At 41.4% G+C, this 24,406-nt stretch overlaps 2 protein-coding genes across 2 annotated transcripts in view; both read right to left on the minus strand.

Moving 5' to 3' along the window:
• The window catches only part of LOC107187817 (protein sidekick), a 37,119-nt gene extending 16,344 nt beyond the window's left edge, over positions 1–20,775 (minus strand). Inside the window, 1 exon segment of the mRNA XM_015575991.1 lies at positions 20,518–20,775. Within this exon segment, the coding sequence (XP_015431477.1) occupies positions 20,518–20,635 (118 nt within the window). The 5' untranslated portion in view covers positions 20,636–20,775.
• Positions 20,776–22,372: 1,597 nt separating this feature from the next.
• LOC107187851 (40S ribosomal protein S15Aa) lies at positions 22,373–23,777 on the minus strand. Its single transcript, XM_015576033.1, has 4 exons — positions 23,726–23,777; positions 23,182–23,316; positions 22,581–22,746; positions 22,373–22,506 (listed from the first exon to the last, which is right to left on the minus strand). Exons 2-4 carry the CDS (start codon positions 23,312–23,314, stop codon positions 22,413–22,415), a joined length of 393 nt encoding a protein of 130 aa, XP_015431519.1. The 5' UTR covers positions 23,315–23,316; positions 23,726–23,777; the 3' UTR covers positions 22,373–22,412.
• Positions 23,778–24,406: the final 629 nt, after the last annotated feature.

The raw sequence follows: 24,406 nt of genomic DNA on the forward strand, positions 1-24,406 counted from the left end.
CGTCAGTGATTCACGAGCAGAAAAACGAGTCGTTCGGAGTTCTCGTTCCGTCTTCACACTCTTCACGATGGATTTAGCTCTACCATACGGAGTATTAATAAAAATGGGGGATATACTTTCACACTTAAATGAAACGAATGAAACCAACTAGTAGAACAGTTGAAGAACGTACATTTTAAGTAGAATGAGTCGTCGCGTCAGGTGACTAAGGAAATCCCATGTGCGTCAGGCCTTCCATTTAAATTATAATCATCATATCAGGTGTATTTTCTCGAAAGGGAATCCTATGTGCGTCAGGTCTTCTAACCAAATTTTAATCGCCGCGTCAGGCGTACTTCCTCGAAAGGACGCGCGTCAGGTGACCCAACCGAACTTTAATATCCGCGTCAGATCTCCCAATTAAATTATAATCACTGCGTTCATAGGCGCGATTCTCTTTCAGGAAGTCCCTCTCCAAGCCTCTGCTTCTTCGCTTTCTCTAACTAAGGACACGCTTCAGAGCGGTCACGTTGAAAGAAACCGTGCTCGCGTCAGAACAAGGCCGACCACGAGTAACGAGGGAGGTCCACGAATCAATCGGCTCCAACAACCGTTGAAACAATAATCGATGGTCGTTCCAGCGATGGTTTTTCTGAGCACGACGACTCAGAAACGTCCTCCACTTGCCAACCACGTAATCAAGCTGTAAAGGCGGCGTCAGACGGCGCGTGGCTTGGCGAGTCTGTCCCTCTCATCGTTGAAAGAAAAACTGTCGAACCGTTGCTGTCCCTCCTTCGACTTCAAGGTTCTGCCTACCAATTACTTAAATTTTACGTCCATAGAATATCCGGTCGTTTGAAATTCAATGTAGTAAAAAAGTTTCAGAAAATTTATCCAGAATTTTCCTATTTATTTCAAATCTACTAGAATCTTTAACCCCCTAATGGTAAGGTCTGGGTAGAATCCGACAGAAGCTAGTGAAATGAATTGGTTTTCTTAATTTTTTAATTAATTTTCCTTAATTTATCTGTTAAATGATATTGCATAACTGTCACATAACAAAAATAATCCTAGCTGGAGCCTTAAAAGTATAAAACAAGTTTAATAGGGTTTAATAATATTTTATTAATTTGTTAAATTAAATTATTGACATGATATTTACAACAGTTTGTTCGGGGTGGCTGAGAAAAGGGCTGCAGGAAGAGTCTGGGTGCAAAGCCGAGGTTGACCACCTGCAGACTGCAGACAGAGTGCCATTGCAGAGGGAGGGGGGAGGGGATGGGGAACGGAGGAAGCTATAGCCGGCACTGCGTGTTGTAAGACGCAATGCGCAACATTTTGCGGAGGCCGCCGCGCGGTTATCGAGATATCTCGCGTGTAACCGACCGACTCCGAGTGAAATCCTCTGCTACGTGAAAATCCTTTAATTCTCCCACCCTTCCTTCCTGTTCACGGGGCACGGAATCAGGAAGGAAACGCCAGACGCGGCCGTGGACCGCGTGCGCCTCGTCCGGAACGCGTTTACAAACTTTCTAACGCATCACACCCTCCGCTCGCGCTTGAATATCGAATTCAGGAGGATCGTAAAAAATTGGCCCAATTTAGTATTATACGAGCTATTTGTAAAAAATATAGTATAAATCAAATTTTGAAAAAAAAAATGAGTTAACGTTATTTTATACATAGCCAAATATTCCCATAAATTAGTCGGGAGAAGTTTAGGCTGTTAAATGGACATGTATAAATATGTTTTTTTTTTCTGGCATCCAAGAAATATAACTAATGCAACAAAAATATTGTGTTTCTTTGAAAGAAATATTTCAGATTGCATTTGCACCGAACCAATACGTTCCAAAACGTTAGTAATAACGTCACGAAAATTGCTTTGATTTTATTAAACGTCTTTAAAGGCCACTGTGTACAGTCTGCGGCAAAAGCTTCCGGAACACGTCGCCGCTCAAAGACGCAGAGAATGAGGAGGGGTGGCCTAAAGCAAATGTTTCCGCGCGAAAAATAATCTTCTCCAGTCGCAGCGATTCGGGGGGATGATTCGAGTGGGCCGCGAGATGGAGGGGGCGGTGGCGCCGTTTTACAAAGCCAGGAATGCAGTGGCGGCGAAAAATCGTCGAGGAATTGGCAAAGCAACCGGCGGTTCTCTCTACGTGCATTCACGAGCAATCGCGAAACTATCGGGGCTGCTTCTCTTTTCAACCCCTTCAATCGATATCGGGCGATTCGCGCGCGCGTGCTTGACACACACGTTTCTCCGCCGATGTAAAAAAACGGACGAACCGTTGCGACACGATCGTTAGTCACACGTGTCAGGGAACAAAAAGGAGATTTCACTTTTTTTTTTCGTCGGAATTCTTGAACACTGTTTTCGGGTCACGTGCTTGGAAATCGAAGATTGATTTGTAAGTACGTACGGGATTTAAATTTTTTTCTCCAGATCTTAAGCTGCGTATACACTATATGTATAACACAACAGTGTTATACAACAAATTGTGTATGCTTACCTTCTACCATTTGAATTCGAAAGTTTCTGAAATTTATGCCAAATTACCATGTATATTAACATTTATTTCAGTACTTGAAATAAATTTACCGAGTGTTTGGAGGCCCTTATCCTACAAAACTTTACAAACAGTTTGCTCGTGGGTGTACAACTGAAAATAACGGTATTTTACGTTTCCGTAGAAGGCCCTGGTTAAAACCCATGATCCACATCAAAGAAAAAAATGCGATAAATAAGAGAACACACCCATAAAGAAATGTCGAAAACTATCTAGACGCACGAAACCCTTGCTGGATCTGTCGCGAAACTGGTTTCGGAATGCAGCGCGGCGACCCGCGGATTGGCATTGGACCCTACGGTGTAATGCACTTGAACGCGATCGCATATCCGGGGGATAGAAGGGGGATGCAGAACGCGCCCGTTGCAGTCTCGGCGCGGCCGCGAGACGAGAGTCACGAGTGGGCAGCTGAGAAGAGAGACACGTTACCGGGGAGATATTTGGCAGTTCGCCAGTGGCCAACCCGAAATGAACGAGGTTCACGGTCGAGACGAGAATTCGAGAAGGTGGCCGCTGACTAAATGAAATCGTAAACGAGTACGGGGGCGCACAATGGGCCGATCGAAGATTTCGGTGACATTTTTCCGAAAAGAAAATCGACTTTTTTTGTATGGATATATACTGAGATTTTATTGCTTTCTAAATGTCCTTGAAAATGAAGAAATTAATCGGATACACCTAAGGTGGTTTCCGTAAATTTTTAATAATTATATGTTTAGTTGAAAGTTTAACAGAACATTCTTAAAAGCTTCGACTTTCGATTGTCACTAAAAGAATCGCGAAGGTCAACGAGAAAATTATTGAAAAATTTTAGCACGAGCCATATGGAACTGTAGCTGATAATGAAAGATTGATCATTTATTATTTAGCTACAAGAAATGATATTTTAAACAAGTATCATTCCAAGCACTATTACTGTGCTGAACCTCATTAAAAAGTCACCGTTGTACCTGGGTACCTTTCCCTGTCAGTGCTGAAGAGCCTTCGAGTACTCATCGAGGATTTACTGTATCGATTTTCTAAACATTGTACATTTTAACGCAGATTCTTCCCAGAAGGTCGGGTAGCTGTCCCAAAGCTTCCAATAATAATTGGATGCACTAATGACTGCACGCAGTCGGGCCTCGCAAGTGCAACGCTCGTCTTCAGGGTTCGTCGCGCCCCGGCTCGTTTAAATCACCGTGCTAAACAACTCTCTCTCTCTCTAGCCGCATTGTTTACGCTCAATAGAGACCAGGACGAGTCGAACCACTTTCTCATTTAGCCGGGGGAAGTATCGGGGAGGCGAGAGCCGACCCTCGAACACGTGGCACCACAAATTCGAGGCTCCGTTTCGCCTTCTAGCGACCATATGCGACCGAGCTTCCCTGTATAGCTGCACACTCCGTAATCCAAAGTGCACTTCATTGCCAGTCAGGCCGAGCGACGGGTGGTTATTTCAAGACAAACCCCCTCCAGTGGAAAAAAAAAAACACGAGCGAAAGAAACGGGAGAATCGACTGACTCTCTGTGTCCCCACCATCCCTTCGCAGGCCCTTTTGTCTAACGCCGACAGCGCTGACTCAGCCACCAACGGATACGACCGGCTAGTATGCGCTGGGAAAACTCGCTGAATTTCTTCCAGACCAGGTTGATCTTTGTTTTATACGGTGGGGCGAAGAGGTTTGTAATCGTCGAGGCCTGGGGCTCTTCCACTGGTCACGACGTCCTATTTTCGGCGGTGGCGCCGGGTAATTTCATGAATTAGACCCACTTGAACCACCACTTCCTGGGGTGCTGACCACTGGACTCGATTTAGGGGATCAGTCATAGTTACTAGAGGATCACAGGTGAATATTTTTTTAAATAGGGGTTCTAGTGTTAAATACAGTGTTAAATAACTAATTATTATTGCGACTACTGTAGATACCAATGGTATGAATCATTCAATTAATTTCCTTATTACGTAACGTTTTCAACGACCGTGCGCGTCCCGAGTTAATTAATTAGTCTCAGGGATGCTTCTTACCGGTCCGTTTTTCTCGCATTGTTTTCTGTCTACGGTCAGCTCGGGTCGTAGAAACTGCGGTCGGTTTGAACAAGAAAAATAAAGGGCGCCAACTCAAACCGTGGGAGTGCACGAGTTGTGAGAACGACGCTCGGCGATTTTCTTGTGTGCTAATTCAAGGTTTTGCTCCGGTGAACGAGTTACTATTCGATTCCATGGACAGCGACCGTGTCCCCTGCACCTCGTGGGCACTAACAACATGGATCCCTGTAATTTTGTCCCTCTTCAAACGCTGTTTACGAAACACCGTAACGATTCCACATACTTTTCCATTAACCTTCATTTTTAAAAAATGTTTTTGATAAATGTGAAAAATGACCAGGCTCCGTTTTGCACAATTTAATACACGGATAATGACTATATTGTGCAAAACATGGGAAATGCACGTAATACTTCTAAAAAATGCATCTTCTATACGAAAATAATACTTTATGTGCGCTGTGGATATGTAGACTTCATATCCTCTAAAGGTTAAACAAAAAACTATTTCACATTTTGTATGAATACAGTGTATTTAATTCATAATAATATAGATAACCCTTCATAATACGGACATAATTGGGTCACGTACCCCGTTGGGGATAATCAGTGAACTCCTACTAGATGAACGATCCAGTTATAATGAACTGTTTCTATTCCCAGAACGGGTTCAGATAAATGGAGTTTTAGCACTGTACACACCTGGTTACAAACACATTTACTCGTGACTGTACATTTCAGGTATGTCGTGGCGTAATTACCCGTAGTTCGAGGCGATTACACCATTGGAGGGGGGGGGGCTGTGTAATCGCAGGTACACGAACATCGCGGCAGAAACTAACAGAACTTTCTTCGGTTTAACGGAATACGCGAGCGAACAAGGATAATATAACGGGCCACCGACGAATTGTTCTTTCGCGATTCGTGCTCGAACGAGGGGGAATCGGTGGTACGGACGGCTGGGTAATTATATTAAGCGCGGTTAGCGATTCTCGACCGCGATAAGACGATCTGAAAGACGCTTTAAACGAATCTCTGGCTGGCTGACGCGATGGTATTTAATTGCACCCTCCCTGTATATATTAGAAACCGCATTCTTCTCCGCCCGTGAAAGTAATAACTAGACTGCGGACGTTTATGCTAATATATATTCATTTTAATGTGAGCTGTTTCGCGAGTAGTCACGGAAAAATTCATTTCACCAATGAAAGAATACCGCGAGCCAGAAGTTAAATCTTTATTAATGGTAAATAATTTCTGGATTGGGTAAACCAACCAGTAATTGACTACATACCAGTGAATGACCATTAGGCAAAGAAATGTAAACTATAAATTTAAAAATTATTAACACCAAAACTACCAGCGATAAACGCATATCTTTTTCGATCGATCGATGAATACAGCAAACTTTTGAAAATTTACAAATTTATAAATATATACGCATACTCACATTTACGATAAACGCATAAAATCCGCAGTCTAATAATAACAATCGTTGGGCGTACCGGTTCAGGCTCAAGGTTCCAACCACGTAGAAAACCTGAAGTCGATAAAAAAATTGAAAAAGAAAATCAGACGACGGTAAAATTCACCATAACACTTAGTTTTATGATTCACATACATGACATGGAAAAATATTAATATCCAAGATATTCCATGTTACAGTACCCCCACGAGCAAACTCGGCTTCCGCTAGGTACAAATTTATATACGCCTTTATTTTTGTTACAAGATTTTCTGAGCTTCTACTCTGGGTTCCAAAAGACCCGTCCATTCGATGGCTGTCTCGTTCGAGCGTCCGAAGGGGTTAAAGTTCATCGAACAATCGTTCGGGACGGGACGGTGCCGCACTGCGATATAGGCGAATTGGAACGAATTTTAGCATCGCGTGCGCTGCGAAGGGAGGGAAACCCTTTGATGGGAAATCCTACAGGAGAAAGGGAGGAAACGCCGCGCACGCTATCATTCTTCTCACTAGTAAGTCACGAGTACCTGTGTGTTCTCTGTCGATCGTTAACCGCACTTTAAATCGCTTTAGTTAATTTATTTTTTTTTTCTTTACCACTAAAGGCTATAACATTCACTTTTGACATTCGCTTTTTTTATGTTCACCTCGTTTATTATTCGATATTTCACATAATTTTCGCGCATTCTACATTATTTTATGTAATAAAATGGTCTTACCTTCCTGATTAAGTATTAAAAAGACATTTTAATCAAACAGAGTGAATCAAAGTTGAAGATTATTTGGCACTGTGTACGTTCGATCGATACGATTAACTCGAGCGTCTGCATAACGGTTATTGCACTTTGTTCAATTGGAATCAAGCTTGTGACTCGCCTAACTGTGCTCACGCGGCCTCGTTGGCTTGTGCAAGTAAAAGTGAAATAAAAACCGAAAGGCGATCGAGTGTAAAGGCGAACCACACCGATGACTTCTCAAGCTATCTCGTTTCAAACTTCGTTCGAAATGTAACACAGGCACGAGAAAAGAGAATTAATCGTTAAATTATTTTAATACTTAATAGGTGTTTAAATAATTCCATGGTATAAAACACAAGATTAATGGTATTCTTATGTTTAACACTAGAACTACCAAACCCGTAAAAATGACGAATTACAGATTTCTTCTTTTATGTATAATATTATGTATATTACTATATTACACAATTCGATTTAGTACACATTCAATGCTGATTCTTCTAGTATTAATTAAAGATGAGTTCTCAGAAGGGACCTGAGCCAGAAGAGGACGATTGAAGCCTATGAATCTTAAATGCCATCTGAATTTCAAAGCTGATCATGCTACCAAACTCTCGTATTATAACTGAAGGTAAATAACTGAAGAAAACGAATAACAAATTACATTTCATTGTCTACCACACGACTGATATTTATCTGTTTTCCGCCACGAAAGTAATTACCCCACAGTCAACGGAAGTACCAAAATGGCTGACACCGTTTCCATCCCAAGTAAACACGTGAAACTCAATTGTAGATAAAAGTCTGTTTGTTTAATTCAACGTTTACGCCTCCCAAACCATTTGCGTCGCATATGCGTGACCAAATTTCATTGGTCACTACAGCCAGTACCCTAATTACTCTGAAAGGTGCTTTTCATCCGACGGTCCAAGGACGACGCGAAGAGTTAAGTGGCCGGAAGATTGCGCCTCGATTCGAGGCGGCCTATTTTACAACCTTGAGAAGATCCTGTTCTACCACGTCACGATGACAAAGGACGACTGAGTATGCGAAAGATACAAGTACAGAAAATGAAAGGTCTGCGCACGCGAAAAGGTACCATTATTGCACATACTTCGGAATGACGAACCGTCCGTCTGCTTTTAACAGTTTCTACTTTGGAAATTTTTGTACGTTCGAACACAGGCCAGAAATTTCCCTGATATTATAATCAGACCTGATGGATCGATGGCTATTGTAGAAGTGAAAACAACAGTGGTATCCTTTAAGGATTCTAATAAGAATTTGATGTCGCTAATGTCCCCGTTAAACTATCCAGTTAAAGGAAGACCGTATCGTCGAAAGCAAGTCGTCTCCTTTATTCATTAGACTAATTTCACTTTGTACAGGCCAGGGGAAGAAGGAGAGACAGGTTCGTGCGCCAGGAAGGTTGGCCCACAAAGTCCAATTTGGCAGACAGTGGATCGCGATACGTCTTGAACGTCTTACGGTCCCCAGGGTAGACTGAACGAGTTTCCGTGTGGTCGACTCGTTAAATTAAGTTCGGCCTGACCTGGTCATACTTTAACACGGCACAAAGAACCTCCGAGACCTTTTGCTTGAACAGTACCTAGAGATTCTGCTAGCCACTCGAGGCAAATTAAGTAGGCAATTGTACGCTAACGGTTCACGGTACAACTGTACGTAACAGGATCCTAGGTAAGACTATGGTACGATGTTTTCGGAACTTGGGAAACTCTGCTTCTCACCTGGTAAATGCAATCAAATACCCATCCGGTTCGTTGCAGTCAGAGTCTGATCCGTTAAGACGAAAGTCTGAAGTGCTCTAGTTCGAAACATGGTGGGACAATTCGCATACTGAACGTATAGGCTACAAATTTTTTTATTTTTTTATTTTTTTATTTAGGGACCCATCTGTCTTTTCCAGGATCCGTCTGTCTCCCAAGAGTTCATGTGTCTCCCAAGAATCCATGTCTTCCAAAGGTACATGTTTTCCAAAGTTCCATCTAACATGGTACCACGTTACAAGACACCATCTTCCTAGATCCAATCTTCCAAGGCATCATCTTCCAAGGCACCATCTTCCAAGGTTCGACCCTCAAAAACACCATTTTCCAAGGCACCATCTTCCAAGGTTCGACCTTCAAAAACACCATCTTCCAAGGCACCATCTTCCAAGGCACCATCTTCCAAGGCACCATCTTCCAAGGGTCCGTGTCTTCCAAGGATCCGTCGTTCACGGATTAATGAACACCTTTCCCGGCGAGACGGGTCGGACGGACGGGTATTTCCCGTCGGTCGGGGAATTAGCAACGAAACGCGAAGCTCGCGAGGTAGTACAATCGCCGTTGCGTTCTTGACCGAGCAATTTGTAGGGTACACGCGCGTATGTGTGTACGTGTTTACGTCGGTGAGTCCAAGAAACGAGGCGTCGTCTAGGAAATCGTCGGGGAAGGGTCGGGTTGGGAGACGAGGTAAGGTCAGCGGGGCACGGGGCGCGGAAGAAGGGAGAGACATAGGAGACGAAGCCGCGTGCCAAGTTCGCCAGGGTGAAACGTGGAAAGAGAGTCGGTACGACGCCGTGGAAAGAGGAAAAATAAAGGAGGGGAGAAGCCGCGAAGGATCTCTGGGTGAAGGGACAGCCTGAGAAACTGCCGTCGCGACTCTGCACGACGACACGAGAAACCTAACCTAACTTCATCGTCTTAAGGAGTGATGCTAGTATGACGGCTATATAAGGCAATTTTTGGGAATTTTTTAAAGAAAAATTATTGAACTTATCAATTTGAATAATATATATAGTTACTAAATAATATTTGTAAAGTATGTTATATTTTTATAAAGTAAAAATAACGTATTTTTTAAAAGTTACAGTTCGTCTGTGAGAGCGTCTTAACGAAATTTCCTTTCCATGGTTGTTTTTTAAACCGCAAATTTGTAATTTTTAATATATCGAAAAACTCGTAGTACGGGCTAAAATGACACATCTCATGAACAGATATGCTAAGTTTGAACTAAATCGGTCAATTAGTTTTTAAGTTATTATGAAAAACGTGATCAAAGTTTCAAGTGCTGTTTTGGAGCATAAAAAGGGAAATGTTTGATACTTCGCGTGGCATAACGAAAGGGTCTGGGACGAGACTGTTACACTTTTTTAACGTCCTTTCTTAGTCGTGCCCATGTAACCGAGAATTTCCGTTACTGATAGAGACCTTGAGCGTATAGGTAGACATTGCGCAACCCAGAACCCATTGCGAGCGTGTATAGTAGTCAGTCCATTCACCTGGCATTTTCACTTTTCACGGATCCCGATGGTCATCGCCGGAACAGAGGCTACTTTGGAATGCAAAGCCGTAGAGGGGTGGGCCCACGAGGACGAGGCACACCGTTAGATACACGTCGTTAGACCACGTCTCCACGTGCGAGCGAATCCACAGAGTCTCGAACGGACACGTGGCAGAGTTGGGAAAAATGTAATCCAAATTAAAATTAATTAATTTTCATACGGCCAATTTTAAAGTGTCTATATTTTTTAACATATGTCCATAAAAAGGGCAAATAGGGCGATATAATTTTGCCGTAAGAAAGCAGCAACGTTAAGAATTTTCATTGTGAAATATACACACCACTAAATTGCCCCATTTCACGTGCAACGACCTAATTAACATTCCTTTCTATCATGTCAGAAGTACTCAAACGTGCAACACAGCTCGTCATTTAGCTCCTTTTCCCATCAACATACACACATACACACATTGTGTCATCGTCCACGTCGACGAAACGGCTTTACATTGTCTAAATGGTCTTTCACGTCAACGCCCGGTATTTCCGGAATTTCTTTTCTTTTTTCGGGTCTCGAAGGCCCGATTTCCCCTCCTCCTCATTCCTTTCTAGCTGGTGTTCCGCGTAAACAGCCGCTTCGAGATATATCCGGGCCGTATTGAAAAGTTCTCAAAGGGGTGAAATAGATGCGGAACAGAAAGGGCGGGAAAGGAATGAGCGAGCGGAAGCGCCGGGGGATCTCTTTCAGCCCTCTCTGTAAGCTTCTTTCAACCGAGTGGGGGCGAGAGAAGCCTGCCCCCATCAAGACAGTCTTAAACAGCTCGGAAATTCATGACTTAAGGCCGTCCGGAACGAAGCCCCCGCTTCTAATCTTCCGCAGTTCGCGTATAATGAGGCTGGAGGATCTAGCGGATGTGGAATCGAGTGGCTTTTATGAAACAAATTCGCTTTACCATTCGTGAGTTTCATCCTTGTAATACTAGGTATGTATATTTCAATCAGAGATGGGCAAATTCATTATCTAGATAAAAAGTTTCGAATAACGAATAAAAGATGAAAGAAATATTTCGTCATTTTTACTTGATTGAATTAGTAGACACTTTGCAAACAATTATTTAATCTCATGAACTGTTTAAAGATCAGGATGACGATCTTAGATACTGCTGCTTCTCACTATGTATTATTCAAAATGATATTGTCTTGAACTTGTATTTTTGTTTATTTATATAATAAGGAATAATAATTGAATTATGTAACATATAAACGTTTACTAAATAATAACAAAAAGAATAGAGGGGGGATAGCAGAAGAGGTATTATAAGTTGGTTGGATACGACTTGGACCTGACCATTAGGGAGTTAAGCCTTAACACTAGAACTATCACAAGTTGGGGTAACTTTGTTTTTTTTTTTAATTATCATTTTCGATTTTGCAGTTCTTTGGCGGGTATTTTTCAACGTTGCACTTGGCTACCTTTCGTTTAGACACATTTTCGTGGTCACCACTGACCGACATATTTCGAAATGCAAAACAATCCAATAAATCCCATAAATCATCGGAAAAACGCTCGATAACGAAATAAACGAAGCTTATTCGAGAGCCTGTGTATCCCCCGTAATTCGATCGAAGAAGAGACTCGAATAGGTTCCTCGAGACGTCTGGATCCTCTGGATGCGCCCTCGCAGCGATTACTGACAATCGTTGCATCGGTATGCAACGAGGGGACCGTCGTGTCCGTGATAGACGAAAACAATTGGCGAGCTACCAAGAGGCAATTCGCCGGCGAAAGGTACAGAAAACTGTTTCGCGGAATCCTCGAGGACCGGGACCACGGACAAAGAACATTCTCCCCCCTTTAATCGGTTAGAAATCTGCATCGATCCTCCATTAAATTCCTGGTATCGTATCTGTCCGGTTGGTTTCCGTGTAGCGGTGCTCTCTCATCAGACGACTGGGTGTCTCTGTTCGGTCTTGAAAGGATTCCTTTGAATCGAGTCATTGGCTCGGCCTGACAGCCCTCTACACTCGCCTGTGTGTCCGGGTTTAGTCATTGCTAGAAAATCTACAATCTACACTCTATTTCCCTCCGTTTGGATTTCGACATTCCAGGTCCATTGGACGGAATGGATCGGGATTGATTTTCGACTCGACCTTGACTCGAACACAACTGCCTCCATTCGTAACTACGGAACGTTTCATTTCTTTGTAGCTTTCATCGATTCGAGGCGACCAGTTTCAGAGAGATCAGGTCGGTTTGATCGTACCGTTAGCTTAACGTCTTGGCCATTTCTGGTAAATAAATTCGTCGGAAAGTTTCTTTAGTGGTTACGGCACCGATCGAATGGTCTCCCTTGATCACAGTCCAATTATCTCGTTCTATATTTCCTGGATAATCGAAGATATGTTTGTGTTTGTACTTAAATACAGTGGTACCTCCCGTACTGAACCAATAAGGAAACGTGAGCGTCCGGATAGAGGAATTTTACCTATTTAGTTATTATTACTGTTTTAGTGCACCTTCGATTTACTGGACAGCGCACGAAGGTTAAATAGAGATCAAAATAACTACAACGATACTAGAATGTTTGGATGAGAGACAATTCGAATAATAGAAAGTTCGGATGGTAGAACGTTGGAATCATAGAAAGTTCAAATGGTAGAACGTTGGAATAATAGAACGTTCCGATAGTGGACGATTCAGTTAGTGGAAAGTTCCGATAGTAGAAGAGTTGGTTAATGGAAAGTTCCGATAGTAGAAGAGTTGGTTAGTGGAAGGTTCCGATAGTGGAAGATTTGAATAACAAAACGTGTCACTAGTAGAACGTTTCCATAGTAGACAGTTCAGATTTTAGGCCATTCGTATCATAGATATTCGGATACATGAGGCTCTACTGCACAAGTAAACCGGCCAAACGATTTTTACGACAATGACCCTAAGTTTCTCGGGATCAAACGTTCACTATCGAGGGCAATAAGGAGCCACTGTTCTCCAGTTGTCCCGCGCCATTTTGATCAATCCACGAGGGACTATACTGGACTTAAACTCGCCGTGAAAGGGTTCACCGTCCGTCATTCCAGTCGATCGTCTATTCTTCCATAAAGAAACTGGTCCCGATCGAGCCCGCAGCAGGGCCAGTTACGTGCCCACCGCGCGACGGTGCGTTCCAAGAGGCACGCACACGTTTGTGGGTCCTGTGCGTGTGTGTCCCGTCCCGGTGAAACGACGAACAAAACCGAAACGAAGAAGTGGAAGATGAAGAAAGCCTTGCCGGGGGCGGTCAGTGGCCTCTGCACCGGCTACCACGAGACCGACACGTCGGCCTCGGCCCTTTACGCGCCTTAGACACCGCGGCAACGGGAATAATAATGAGAATTATGGCGAACGATCGACCCAATGGAACCGGTCAAGAGGAACCGTACCCCCTGTTTGTCGGTTTCTTTTTTATGTTCAATCCAAAGATAAGTTTTTCCTTGACCGAATAATTCACGGGAACAAGGAAACCACTGTGCGCTCGAAGACGATGAGCATTGAGGGGACCATTTTATCGAGTCGAAATTATCATTTCATTAACTGGGGATTTGGGATTCCTACGTTAATTAGTGATTATTGGATTTACTAATGAGCAGTTTGCTAGCTTATACCAGGTTTAACAGTTTTCTTTTGGAAGGTAATACTGGATTCCTTAATAGCGTGTGATCTCTAACGTAACTGTGCCATTTTAATGGAAGAACAAATGGATGTGATGCCAAGATAGCATACGTTTCTCATTGGTTTTGCATTACTGAAGGGCGATTTGTCTGTGCAGCTAACAATTAATCATAATTTGATTATTACTATGTAGTCACTTCTGAGCGACTGAACAAGTGGTAACGACGTCTCCTCGGGGAAAATGGCCTTCCGCGTTGTTCGCTAGCCATTCATCTTACCTCCAGTCGTGAAGACGTGAAGACGTGGCTTAAATGGGTTCTCCATCGCATGGAGGGGTAATCGGAAACACGAGGCCTTCCTTCGTTTGCCGCGAAAGAGAGGCAACGGGAGGAAGCCAGCAGCTCGCCCGGGAAGCTGGTGAATGTAAGGGAAAGATGACGATAATGAAGATGATGCGGTGGCCAAGGAATAAAAGGAAGAGGAGTTGGAAGGGAGGGATACACATCCGGTCGACGAGTGGAGGGCATTCAGACACGTAGCTACTCGTCGTCCCCGTGGCAGCAAGAGCAACGACGCGGTGCTCGTCGATGAAGAGCCTGGGGATATCACGTGCGAAAGGTATTTGCGCGCGAGGGTTTAACCGGGGGTTGGGGCGACCTGGTGTTCCATGTATCGAGATCCCATCACGGAGGCTCGACGAACGAATAAAACCGTGTGGGTTCGCAATTGACGTGTAACGACGCCTAAGTACGGAAAAGTCTCGATAACTGCGCGGAGAGATCGCTACGTTAACTGCTTCTGCTTCATCGGCACCTAATTGAGGATTTTACTGAAGCAGGGAGACTAGAATTTAGTGTAGAAAGAGTATTACAACAAATGGGAGGATAATAGACTGATTAAGAGATAGGAAAGTTAAGGAAAAGGAGGCAATAATTGTGTTTGTTTTCATGGCCGGAGGGGCTGAAAATAAATATATAATTATTAAAAATAAAATTATTAATTGGGGACTTGGGATTTCTACGTGAATTAGTGACGACAGCACCGTCAATAATTATACCATTTTCACGCGCTATCGTCCCGCGACGTAACTTATCCGACGATCTACATATTCCACTCTAAAAACCCCCGTCTCGCCGAGTTACTGCCGGTAATGACTTCCTGCTTTCGTAATGCAAACGATCATCCTGGCCGCGATCGGACGATCTATGAAAACGACGTAACAGGCGGATAGATCGACCCTCTGTTGGTTGAGAAGGTGAAACGATTAAATTATTCTTATTATTAATTGTCATCGATTATTATTACAATCGTCACGTTATGTCCCAGTGCAAATTGTTTAACATTAAAACTACCACAACCTACCTTTCGAAGGGTTCGATAGGTTTAGTATTAAAATTCAACAACAGTAAACAATATTCGAAATCGAAGGATTTTTGTATTGTACTCTTATAGTAAGTGAAATACAGGGCGTTGAATAAAAATGTGGCCCTAAAACGGAAGATAAAAGAATTCTTTTCCCAGAAGTTAAAAACATAATAATTCTGGATACGTTATCCGTACAAATAGAAATTAATACACGATCAAGTTAACATTTCCTCGTCTCGAGGAAGATGATCCATTTAAATAAAAAGATTATTAAACTAATGATCAGGTGTCGACCTGAGATCGACAGGAAGACGAGATTTCTCGTGTTTCCAGGTGGTTGCGGTCACTGGCGCGATACGTTCGACGGATTAAGAAGAAAAAAGGGGGAGGGGCGGCGGTACTGTACGTTCGGTAACCTGTGCGCTTGGTAAAAGGTGACTGGCTGCTGTTGGTATGGGTGTACGTGTACATAATGCCAGGAAAGGTATCTATCACTGGCGTCAGCTCGAAACGTGGCACAATAGAGGACAAGGGCCTTTACCTGGGTCCTCGAACGTTGGCTCTCCCCCTACGTCCCTCCCCATCCCAACGTGTATTGGCCACCGTTCCACTCTACCATTTTCTATAGCGTTCCTCTCGCTTTTACCAGGTATATCCCTTCTCCCTTTCCCTGTGGCATCGGCCAGCGATGGCTACGAACGGATAGAAGAAACCACCCTCGATTGCAGAGTCCTAGGCAGGGACTTCTTATAAAAACCGAAAAAATACTGGTATTTACTTCAGTGTTCAGTAATATATCGATTTCGGTATAGCTTTGGTGGCATCATACCGGTTTAAGTCCCTGGTTCCAGTAGCTGGAAACACCAAGCTGTTTTTTGAGTTTGAAAAGTGTAACTTAATACACTCAGGCTCCGATGTCAAGAATTTACTGTTTAACTTTTTATGTTAAATAAAAAATATACGTACTCAACAGAAATCGGGACGTGATTAGAAATAGGGACATTGATCTTACGGTTGGAAGAGTAATAATGCGTTCGAGTGTTTCGGGCCGCACCCAAAAGTTTGGTGGACCGCAGAGTATGGCTGCCCTACAGTCTTAGACCTTTTGTTTTTTTAAACACCCTGTATATCTCTACTGCCAAACTGCCCTTGTAAATACAGCCAATCCAATCCATGAACCCTCTATCTACACAATTTGTACAGAATTGAAACCAATTGAAAAGCCTCGAAAGAACGTTATTTTTCCTTTTCTGAACGGAAAACTGGGGGAGTGTGCTCCGTGAATTGTTTCCGACTGCGTGGAGAGTTTTTGTATCTTTGTTGAATTCGGAAAAAGTAACGCGGGGGTTGCGGTTAAACGGCAAAACGCCTCCATTGTCCGCCCTCTCCCCAAGATCGTTCGACGATTTACCATCGCGCCAGAATGCATTCCAATGCCCTTTTACCCCCGGATTGACGCATTATGCCGTGCATCGACCTGGAAACACGAGAACGCTCCGTCTTCTCGGGGGTAGGTACGCGAAATGCATGCCAATTTTTTCGTGTATACGCTGCTGTGGTCCCAACAGCGAAAAATCTCGTCTCTACGCGCGACAGCCACTCTTTTCTTGATATTTTTCGTTTACGACCAAGTTTATTGTCGTAAACAGCGTATCATCTGTTGAATGCATGTAATTAATGAAATGAAATAAATTCTTAAGTAAATTGGACATTTTTAAGGATGACTATAGTCGCCGTTAGTGATGAAAGGGTTAACCCTCGAGGACACGGACTGTGACTACGCCATTCCCTTTTTTTTTTGTAATTTTAAAGGCATTTATCTTCGAACCTCTTCGCGCACTTCAGTGACTTACGTATTCTCGTCCCGTGGTTCCTCTGTACAACGACAGAACACTTTCATTGCCGATGTGTACACCACCCGATAATTAGTATTGAAACGCGTGCTTCCGTGTGTGCAATTCGTAATTACGCGTGTATCGTTGCGCACGTGACCCGCATGCGCAGTTGGGCGTATATACAGGCATTGTCGAGGTGCCCAAAGTACAAGGAACAGAGAGACCCGATTGTTGGGTGTACACGCGCAAAACTAACTGGCGTTTTCGAAAAAAAAGTCTTTATTAAAATTGACCTGTCTCACCCCACGTCTGTCGCTCGGAATAGACCCCAACGGGGGTTCAAAATTCAAAGTTTTGCAACTCGAGTGGTTGAAAAAAAAACTGGTTTTATTTTCCGGAAAAAAAACGTCAATTAATTATTAAGATTGTTCCAATGCACATTCACCCCAGTACCTTTCGTATCATCAGTATTACAATTAATCGAAAATTGGTAGAATCTCCCCTATTTTCTATTACGTTTCACCGTTTATTTTTATCTGGCAAAAGTTGAATTCTCCTCGTCGATAAAACGACACGAAAGTACGATACCGACTGAAATGCAACGGCTAGATATTTTTCGCACGCATAATATGCCGAAGGCCTAATGTAATAAGATTCCCGTTTCGTCATCGACACACCCGTGTCCATCCATAATTTTGTAACCGGAAACACGGGGCCACGGTTGATTAAATTTCCCTGAGACAACAGGCGGGACCATTGTGATACCGCCACTCGCCGTAGATAAGAACAGATACTACGGGAGAAACGAGTTCGGTGGAAGTGGGACAAACCTAACGGATCAACTGTCTTTATCTCCGACGAAATTGGCGTCGCCCGAGACAAGGTTTCTTTTCGTTTGAATCGGTTCGTATTAGTGTCGGTTAAACTAATTCGATTTCTGTTAATACTAGAACTACCGAGCCAGTCAAAATGACTGGTCGATACATTCTTACGGCGACGATTAAAATGTTATAATGATACATATTCTCAGATCTTTTGTAACTTTTATTACGACGCGACATTAAAGATATTAGTTAATTAAAGAAAAAGATATGTTGACAAAATATTTTTTTTATCTTTTATTTAATGCAGTGTACAGACGACACCGCGGCACGTGCTCCGTATCCTTTGCAATCGTCGACCGGTGAGGTCAACGGGTTTAACTTCGTTCACGCAATTGGACGGATTAACGTCGTAATAAATCTCAATTAGGTCGACTCCCACGCGCCACGCTCCTGACTACCGGAGGGGAAGATTTTCAAAGATTTTTATTTCGACTGCGAGCGGTCAAAGGGGATCGACACATCTTCGTGTGAATCACCGCAGGTGTCCCCTCTCCCCATTTATCGTTCGTCGATATGAATACTTCAAGCGGATTGATCTCCATTTATTCCCCAAGCCACCCCTGTGATCTCCAATCATCATGTTTCAGACACGAATGGTTAGCAAATTAAAACCCGAAAAATGCCCTTTTTCGAGAATTGATACTTTCAATATTTATCAGAATTTTTTACGAGGAAAAAAGTATGTAATACTTATTCAATGTAATATATACCGTCACTTCGTTAACCCGTTCTTAACAGAATCGTCTAATTACAAAAATAATCCAGGTCGTAAGTACGTTGACTAGGGGGGCATTTGGCTGCCGCCCCGCCCTACCGCATAAAACGACTTATAGCCCATTAACGTTGAACCCACTTAACGTTACGCGGCACAATCTGCCCTTGGTACCATTCATAATGAAGTGCTCTGTACACAACCAGAACACCGCGTACTCGTCGATATCACGGCAATATAACTCACATGACCGCGTGCAATTACCTCTATAATTAAGCGAAACTATGCGCGATAACAGAGAACGCACTTTGGCGAACGATCTTCGTAGAGGTCACTGATCTCGATGGAATACACATCGAAAACGCGGTGTAAGAGGACTTTGGAAACGGAGGAACTGGGAACAAATACAATGTACCCTTGCGAGTAAACTCTGCTTCTGTGAAACTACGCTCGAATGTGAAAAATATTTTTGCAGAAAAAAACAGCAAATTGAAGCTTGTATAGACTTTAACTATAGGTATATGTACATCATATACTCTTGCTTTTAATAAATCGCCAATTTCTTTTCCCATTTTTTTTAGTTTTAAGAATTATGTTTATATCTTTCTATTCTTAGTTTCAGTGTTAAATAAATATGTATGTTTATTTTATGCAATCCACGTATAAAATACATACATGTGCCTGATGGGGAGTGTTATGGGCAAAAGTCTGGAGACCTGGCCCCCCTCAGACAAAAATCCTAGTTACGCTTATTGTATATTTCTTCCTCCGAACAGGTAATATCATTTTGAAGAATTTTGTGGTATGTGTAATGAATCTGTTCTCGATTTGTTGAACAACCAGTATCACTGATCGAAAGGCCAGTTCTATATTACGTTTGAGGAGTACTTACATACGTTCGCATGCCCGACTGTACGTATGCAAGCAAAATCGATTTGGCCGACTGCCGAGGCGAGATATCGTTGTTTGTTCTAGTCAGCAGTGTTCCTACAAATGTTTAAATCGCCGCATATTAGGCTTAACCCGTTTCAGGAAATGCTCAACCGCCCCTCGTGTCACTTCACACTGACATCGCGAGCTCATCTTTGTCATGGATATTGAAACGCCGAGCGTATATCCTGTTCTCGTGCCAGTTTCATGACAAAGCGAATACCGTGTGCGCGTAATCACGACGGCAATTACCAGCTAGCTTGAACATATGAATGGTATGTCGGGCAAAAATTCCACACTGGTGTATATCAGTATTTCAATGTTACAATACTGCAATATACGTTTGTAGATACAACGTGTCATACGTGGCACATGACCTACCGGTGAGACATTCTATCGTAATTCGTGAAAAGATAACCATTCTATCATAATTTATCAAATGTCAGTACTGACGATATATGACCCACACTGGTCATTGTATGATAATTTGTAGGACAAAATAGACAACAGGTCCATAACCTTGAGACTGTTCATACTGTCTCTGACAAAAGATTAAATATGTGACATAACCCACCGAAGAGTGGGAATTATCACAAAAGGGCCAATTATTAACATTCTATTGAAATTAAACCATTCTGTCGTAAATTCCGTACGACAGACAAATGTCGACTGTACGATGCATTGTGAAAAATTCATTGACGTCCAAGTACACTTAGGAGCAAACTCGGCTTCCACTAGGAGAAAAAGTGACGTAGGAGAAGGACCTCCTACCACTTGGTTAATTTATTTCAAGTACTGAAATAAATGTTAAATCGAATGTGAATTTGGCATGAATTCCAGTAATTCCCAATACCAAGTGATAGGAGGCCCTTTCCTTACGTTACTTTGTTCCCTAGTAAAACAAAGAAAGATCGTTGTTAGAGTTCTGTTTACTAAATCTACCCCCGAACATCGAAAGTAAAGGAAATTATTGAAGCGGTTTGAAAACATTTGATAGCCGTAGCGAAACACAATCAAAGCTGACAAGTGGAAAATTGGAACAACGGGGCTGATAAAATGAAAATGGGCGCGAAAACTTACCAGTGGCGCAGGCGCTTCCAGCGATCCAGATGAAATACACAGCGGCAAACAGAATCCGCGTCCTCGTGCTCGGGAAGGTCGACAGGTCCGCCAGCGCATTTCTCCACGGCATCTCCATGTTAGTTGGTAAATTCTTGCCTAAACCGTTCCCTGCCACTTGCACTTCCTTAGGCACTTCACACTACCAGAGAAATGGTCGTAGAATCACAGGGTTCAGTCACGCGAACGAGCACCAACAATTCCTGGACGCTCTCCGCATTTTTGAGTTCACGTGGCGAGTTCCAGCCTCGGTTGCGTTTTCATTCGAGAGGCGTAACGGAAGAGCATTACGACGTACACCTGTGAGACAACATTCCTCTTACTTGCACTCGTAGTCCCTCCTCCTTTCAAGAAACCGACGATCGTGTAGCATCCGTGCCGTTTTCCATCCGATACCCGTGTTGGCCCGTCTTTCTCTTACTTTCAGATCGACGCATCAAGTCTGAAGCTTCATTTGTTAAATTACATTTTACGCGACGATGTTCGATGGTTTTTTTATGGTTTTTCGTGGTAGTATTCCGGATTCGTTCCCATGATTACGCATGTACGCGTGTGAAACACGTTGAGATACATTAAGGCGTAAATAACACTCTTTAGTAGGGACCGTTGTACGTGGAAAGGCAGATCAAATGTTAAATGTAGTCATAAGGAAAACGGGATGATAATGAGAAGTTACAGATATTTATGGGAACACTACGCGTAATGCAACAGTTGCCGAACAGCTAAATCGTGTACGATTTGAAATCTTGAAATTTAACTGTCAACACACTTGAATTCACGATTATTGAAGTCGCTCGTTCTCCGACAGATACGTTGAATATGAACGTGCTAAGCTTTCCGATTTTAATACCTGCTTCCGCACAGTTGTACCTTCAAGAGGGTCCCCAGGTAACGCAGCACGAAACGGTCACATTCACCTGGTAACACCTGGCAACACCGTTGAATTTCTTAGAAATCGCTCGCACGTTCTCACGTCAAAATAATCAAACACACCCGAAAACCATTTACTTGTGAAATTCTAACGGAAAACGAAAACTTTCATGCCGCGACGCACGACCCGGACCGTCCGTGAGTTTCGTTCGAATTACAAAGTTTTGTTGACTGACCGTCATCGGCTCCGTTCACTGGAGGCATAAAGTTGAAATCGCAACCACGCGCATGTCTGAATGGCTCGTTGACATTCGACCAATCGGTTGGACGATACGGCAACCAATCAGAAACGTCCTGCAATTTGATACACGGTGGTTGGTATTCATTGCAGTATCTTTGTTCAAAATTTTCATTTTAACAATAATTTGTTTATATTTGATAATAGCTAATGTTTTCATAATATATTCACATATTTCTATTGAAAAATCATGATGTGAGTTTGTTTAACGACATTATAACTTATATAGTTATATTTTAATGAAACATTACAATGTAGCTCATCACTTATCACACTACAATTTGTTTATGCAACTTTTACGTGATTTAATGCATCAATCATAATAAAATAATATGTTTTATACTTTTAGTAATCTTATACATTCTTACACACAAAATACCAATTCTTACAACCTGAATTTATCTAATTGAAATTATATATTATTGTATTTTATTAATCCGCAGTTACTATATTTTAAAAGGTATGTATTTTCCTCATCAATTCAATCAAAAAAAAATAAAAATAATAAGTTTGTAAAAATATTTCAAAATCATTCTAGTTTTATCAAATTATTCCCTGGTACTTAGCAATCTATATGTATATGAAGTTCATCTTTAACAAAAGGGATATGGGATCAGGTTTTTAATTTATCAGTAACAAATGAAGACATTTTTTCATCTTATGAAATTTTTATTCACTTAAATAAGAATTAAAAGAAAAATCCAAGTATTTTTCCTCCAAGATGTTTCCTTCTAGCTTCTTCATGATCCATAATTCCTCCACTGGTGGTCAAGACAACATATCTGCAATACATAAGTTACATTATGTAAAATATTAATTATTCTTAATTAAACTATACAAGGTTTTAACTACCTACCCAAACTGACGAGATGGCAAAAGGTTGTTCGTCCATTTTTCGATATCATTAATTGGAACATCGAATCTAGGTGAAATAACACCACATTTGTTTAACCTTCCACTGAGATTTACTACAACTTTTCCACTGCGGTGATCATCAACAATTTCGAATTCTCCAATGTATCCTAAATATAATCGAAATAACGAAATAAAATTGTAAAATGGTTAAAAAAATTACTTTAGAAGATTAACTTAATTAAAATAACACTCTATTTAACCCTTGGATCATATCCCAAGGTCTCTTGTAGCCTCATAGAAAACAAGGTTTGTTGAAATTATAGAAGTACAAGTGCCACCAAATATCTGGAGATAAACATATATTCTATATGTTCTTACTTCATTTAAACATATCATAGACATTAACAAACAGTGACAATATTTCTAAAACTTTATTGTCAAGAGATACATTTTTCTTAAAAAAATATTGGGATATAACAGATCCTAGGGTGTTAAATAAATCACAGAAAATATATCTCTGTCCAAACTCAAAGTAACCATGAATGTAAACTTTGATAAATTAAAAATAAAGAATTTATAAAAATGTTCATCTATTTTCTTACCTTTTCTCATCATAACAGTCAAAAATTTGATAATCACTTTGGAGCAGGGCCTTAAGAGCACCTGTCTCTTTCCACGCTTTTCAGCGTTGTTAATGGATTTGAGAGCATCGCTAAGAACGTTCATACGCACCATGGCTGAAACAGTAAAAAAAAAAAGTGTATGAGATTTCTTGGACTTACAAAAATGTTTGTAATTGTTATGTGTTTCTGGTATATTTAATGACGTTAAAACATAACCTGGAATGAACATAAACCTGATTTAAAAAATGTGATTTCGTCTCCTTAAATAAATGCTGAAATTTTTATGATTGTAATATAAAATAATAATTCATTAGCTTTACATAATATATGCCAAATTCAATAAACAAAACCAGGATAATAAGAAATAACTGGCACTGAACCTAACCCACTGGTCACTATCGGTTTGAAACATTCTTGAGCACTATACTTAAGAAAAAATAGTATCACTGAACAATTGATTGTTAGAAATAGTAACTAATTTATAATTAATTTACGCTGGATGGACTTTAAAGAAGGAGATTACCTGCGATTTATAATTTGTTTATCACAGCAACGTACACGCTCGATTAGACGAACGAAAAAGAGAAGTTGGCAGTCAGTGTTACCATACTAACTATTTCAGTTGCTTGAAGTTTATTGGTTGAACTTCTTAGGTTTTCATATCCAAAGAATTGATCATATTATTTCTTACTAATTCTATATGTGATAATAAATTACCGTTAATAATAATGGCTATTTGTTCTATAAATATGTAATCTATTGCGTATAAAAATTTACTAATAAGAGTTCTTCATTGAGTACTGTATGTGTAAGTTTGTTCAATAACGGGACAGTTTGTCCAAGAAATTACATGCGAATACTTTATAAAGAAGCGAATTCATAACAAATTCAAAGTCGCAATTTTAATATTATTTATATCCCGACAACATTGACTTCACTTTCTGTAGAGAATGTTATATAGTTTTTTATAGAATGTTGTGGGTGTGTAGAGTTTGTTCTATAATGAGCCAATTAGTCCAGGTAGTCATGTATGATTGGGTTACACATAAAGCGAATAAATACAATGCTCAAAGTCACATTTTTAATATTAATTATATTAAAACAATTTTGTTTATTTTTTCCTTATATTATTTGTAATTATTACACCAGAAAAGAGATATAATCGATTTGTTGGAGACGCACACAGGAAATAAGAGCTCGTTTG

Source organism: Dufourea novaeangliae, unplaced genomic scaffold (genome assembly GCF_001272555.1).
Source record: "Dufourea novaeangliae isolate 0120121106 unplaced genomic scaffold, ASM127255v1 scaffold112, whole genome shotgun sequence".
Classification (NCBI taxonomy): Eukaryota; Metazoa; Arthropoda; class Insecta; order Hymenoptera; family Halictidae; genus Dufourea; species Dufourea novaeangliae.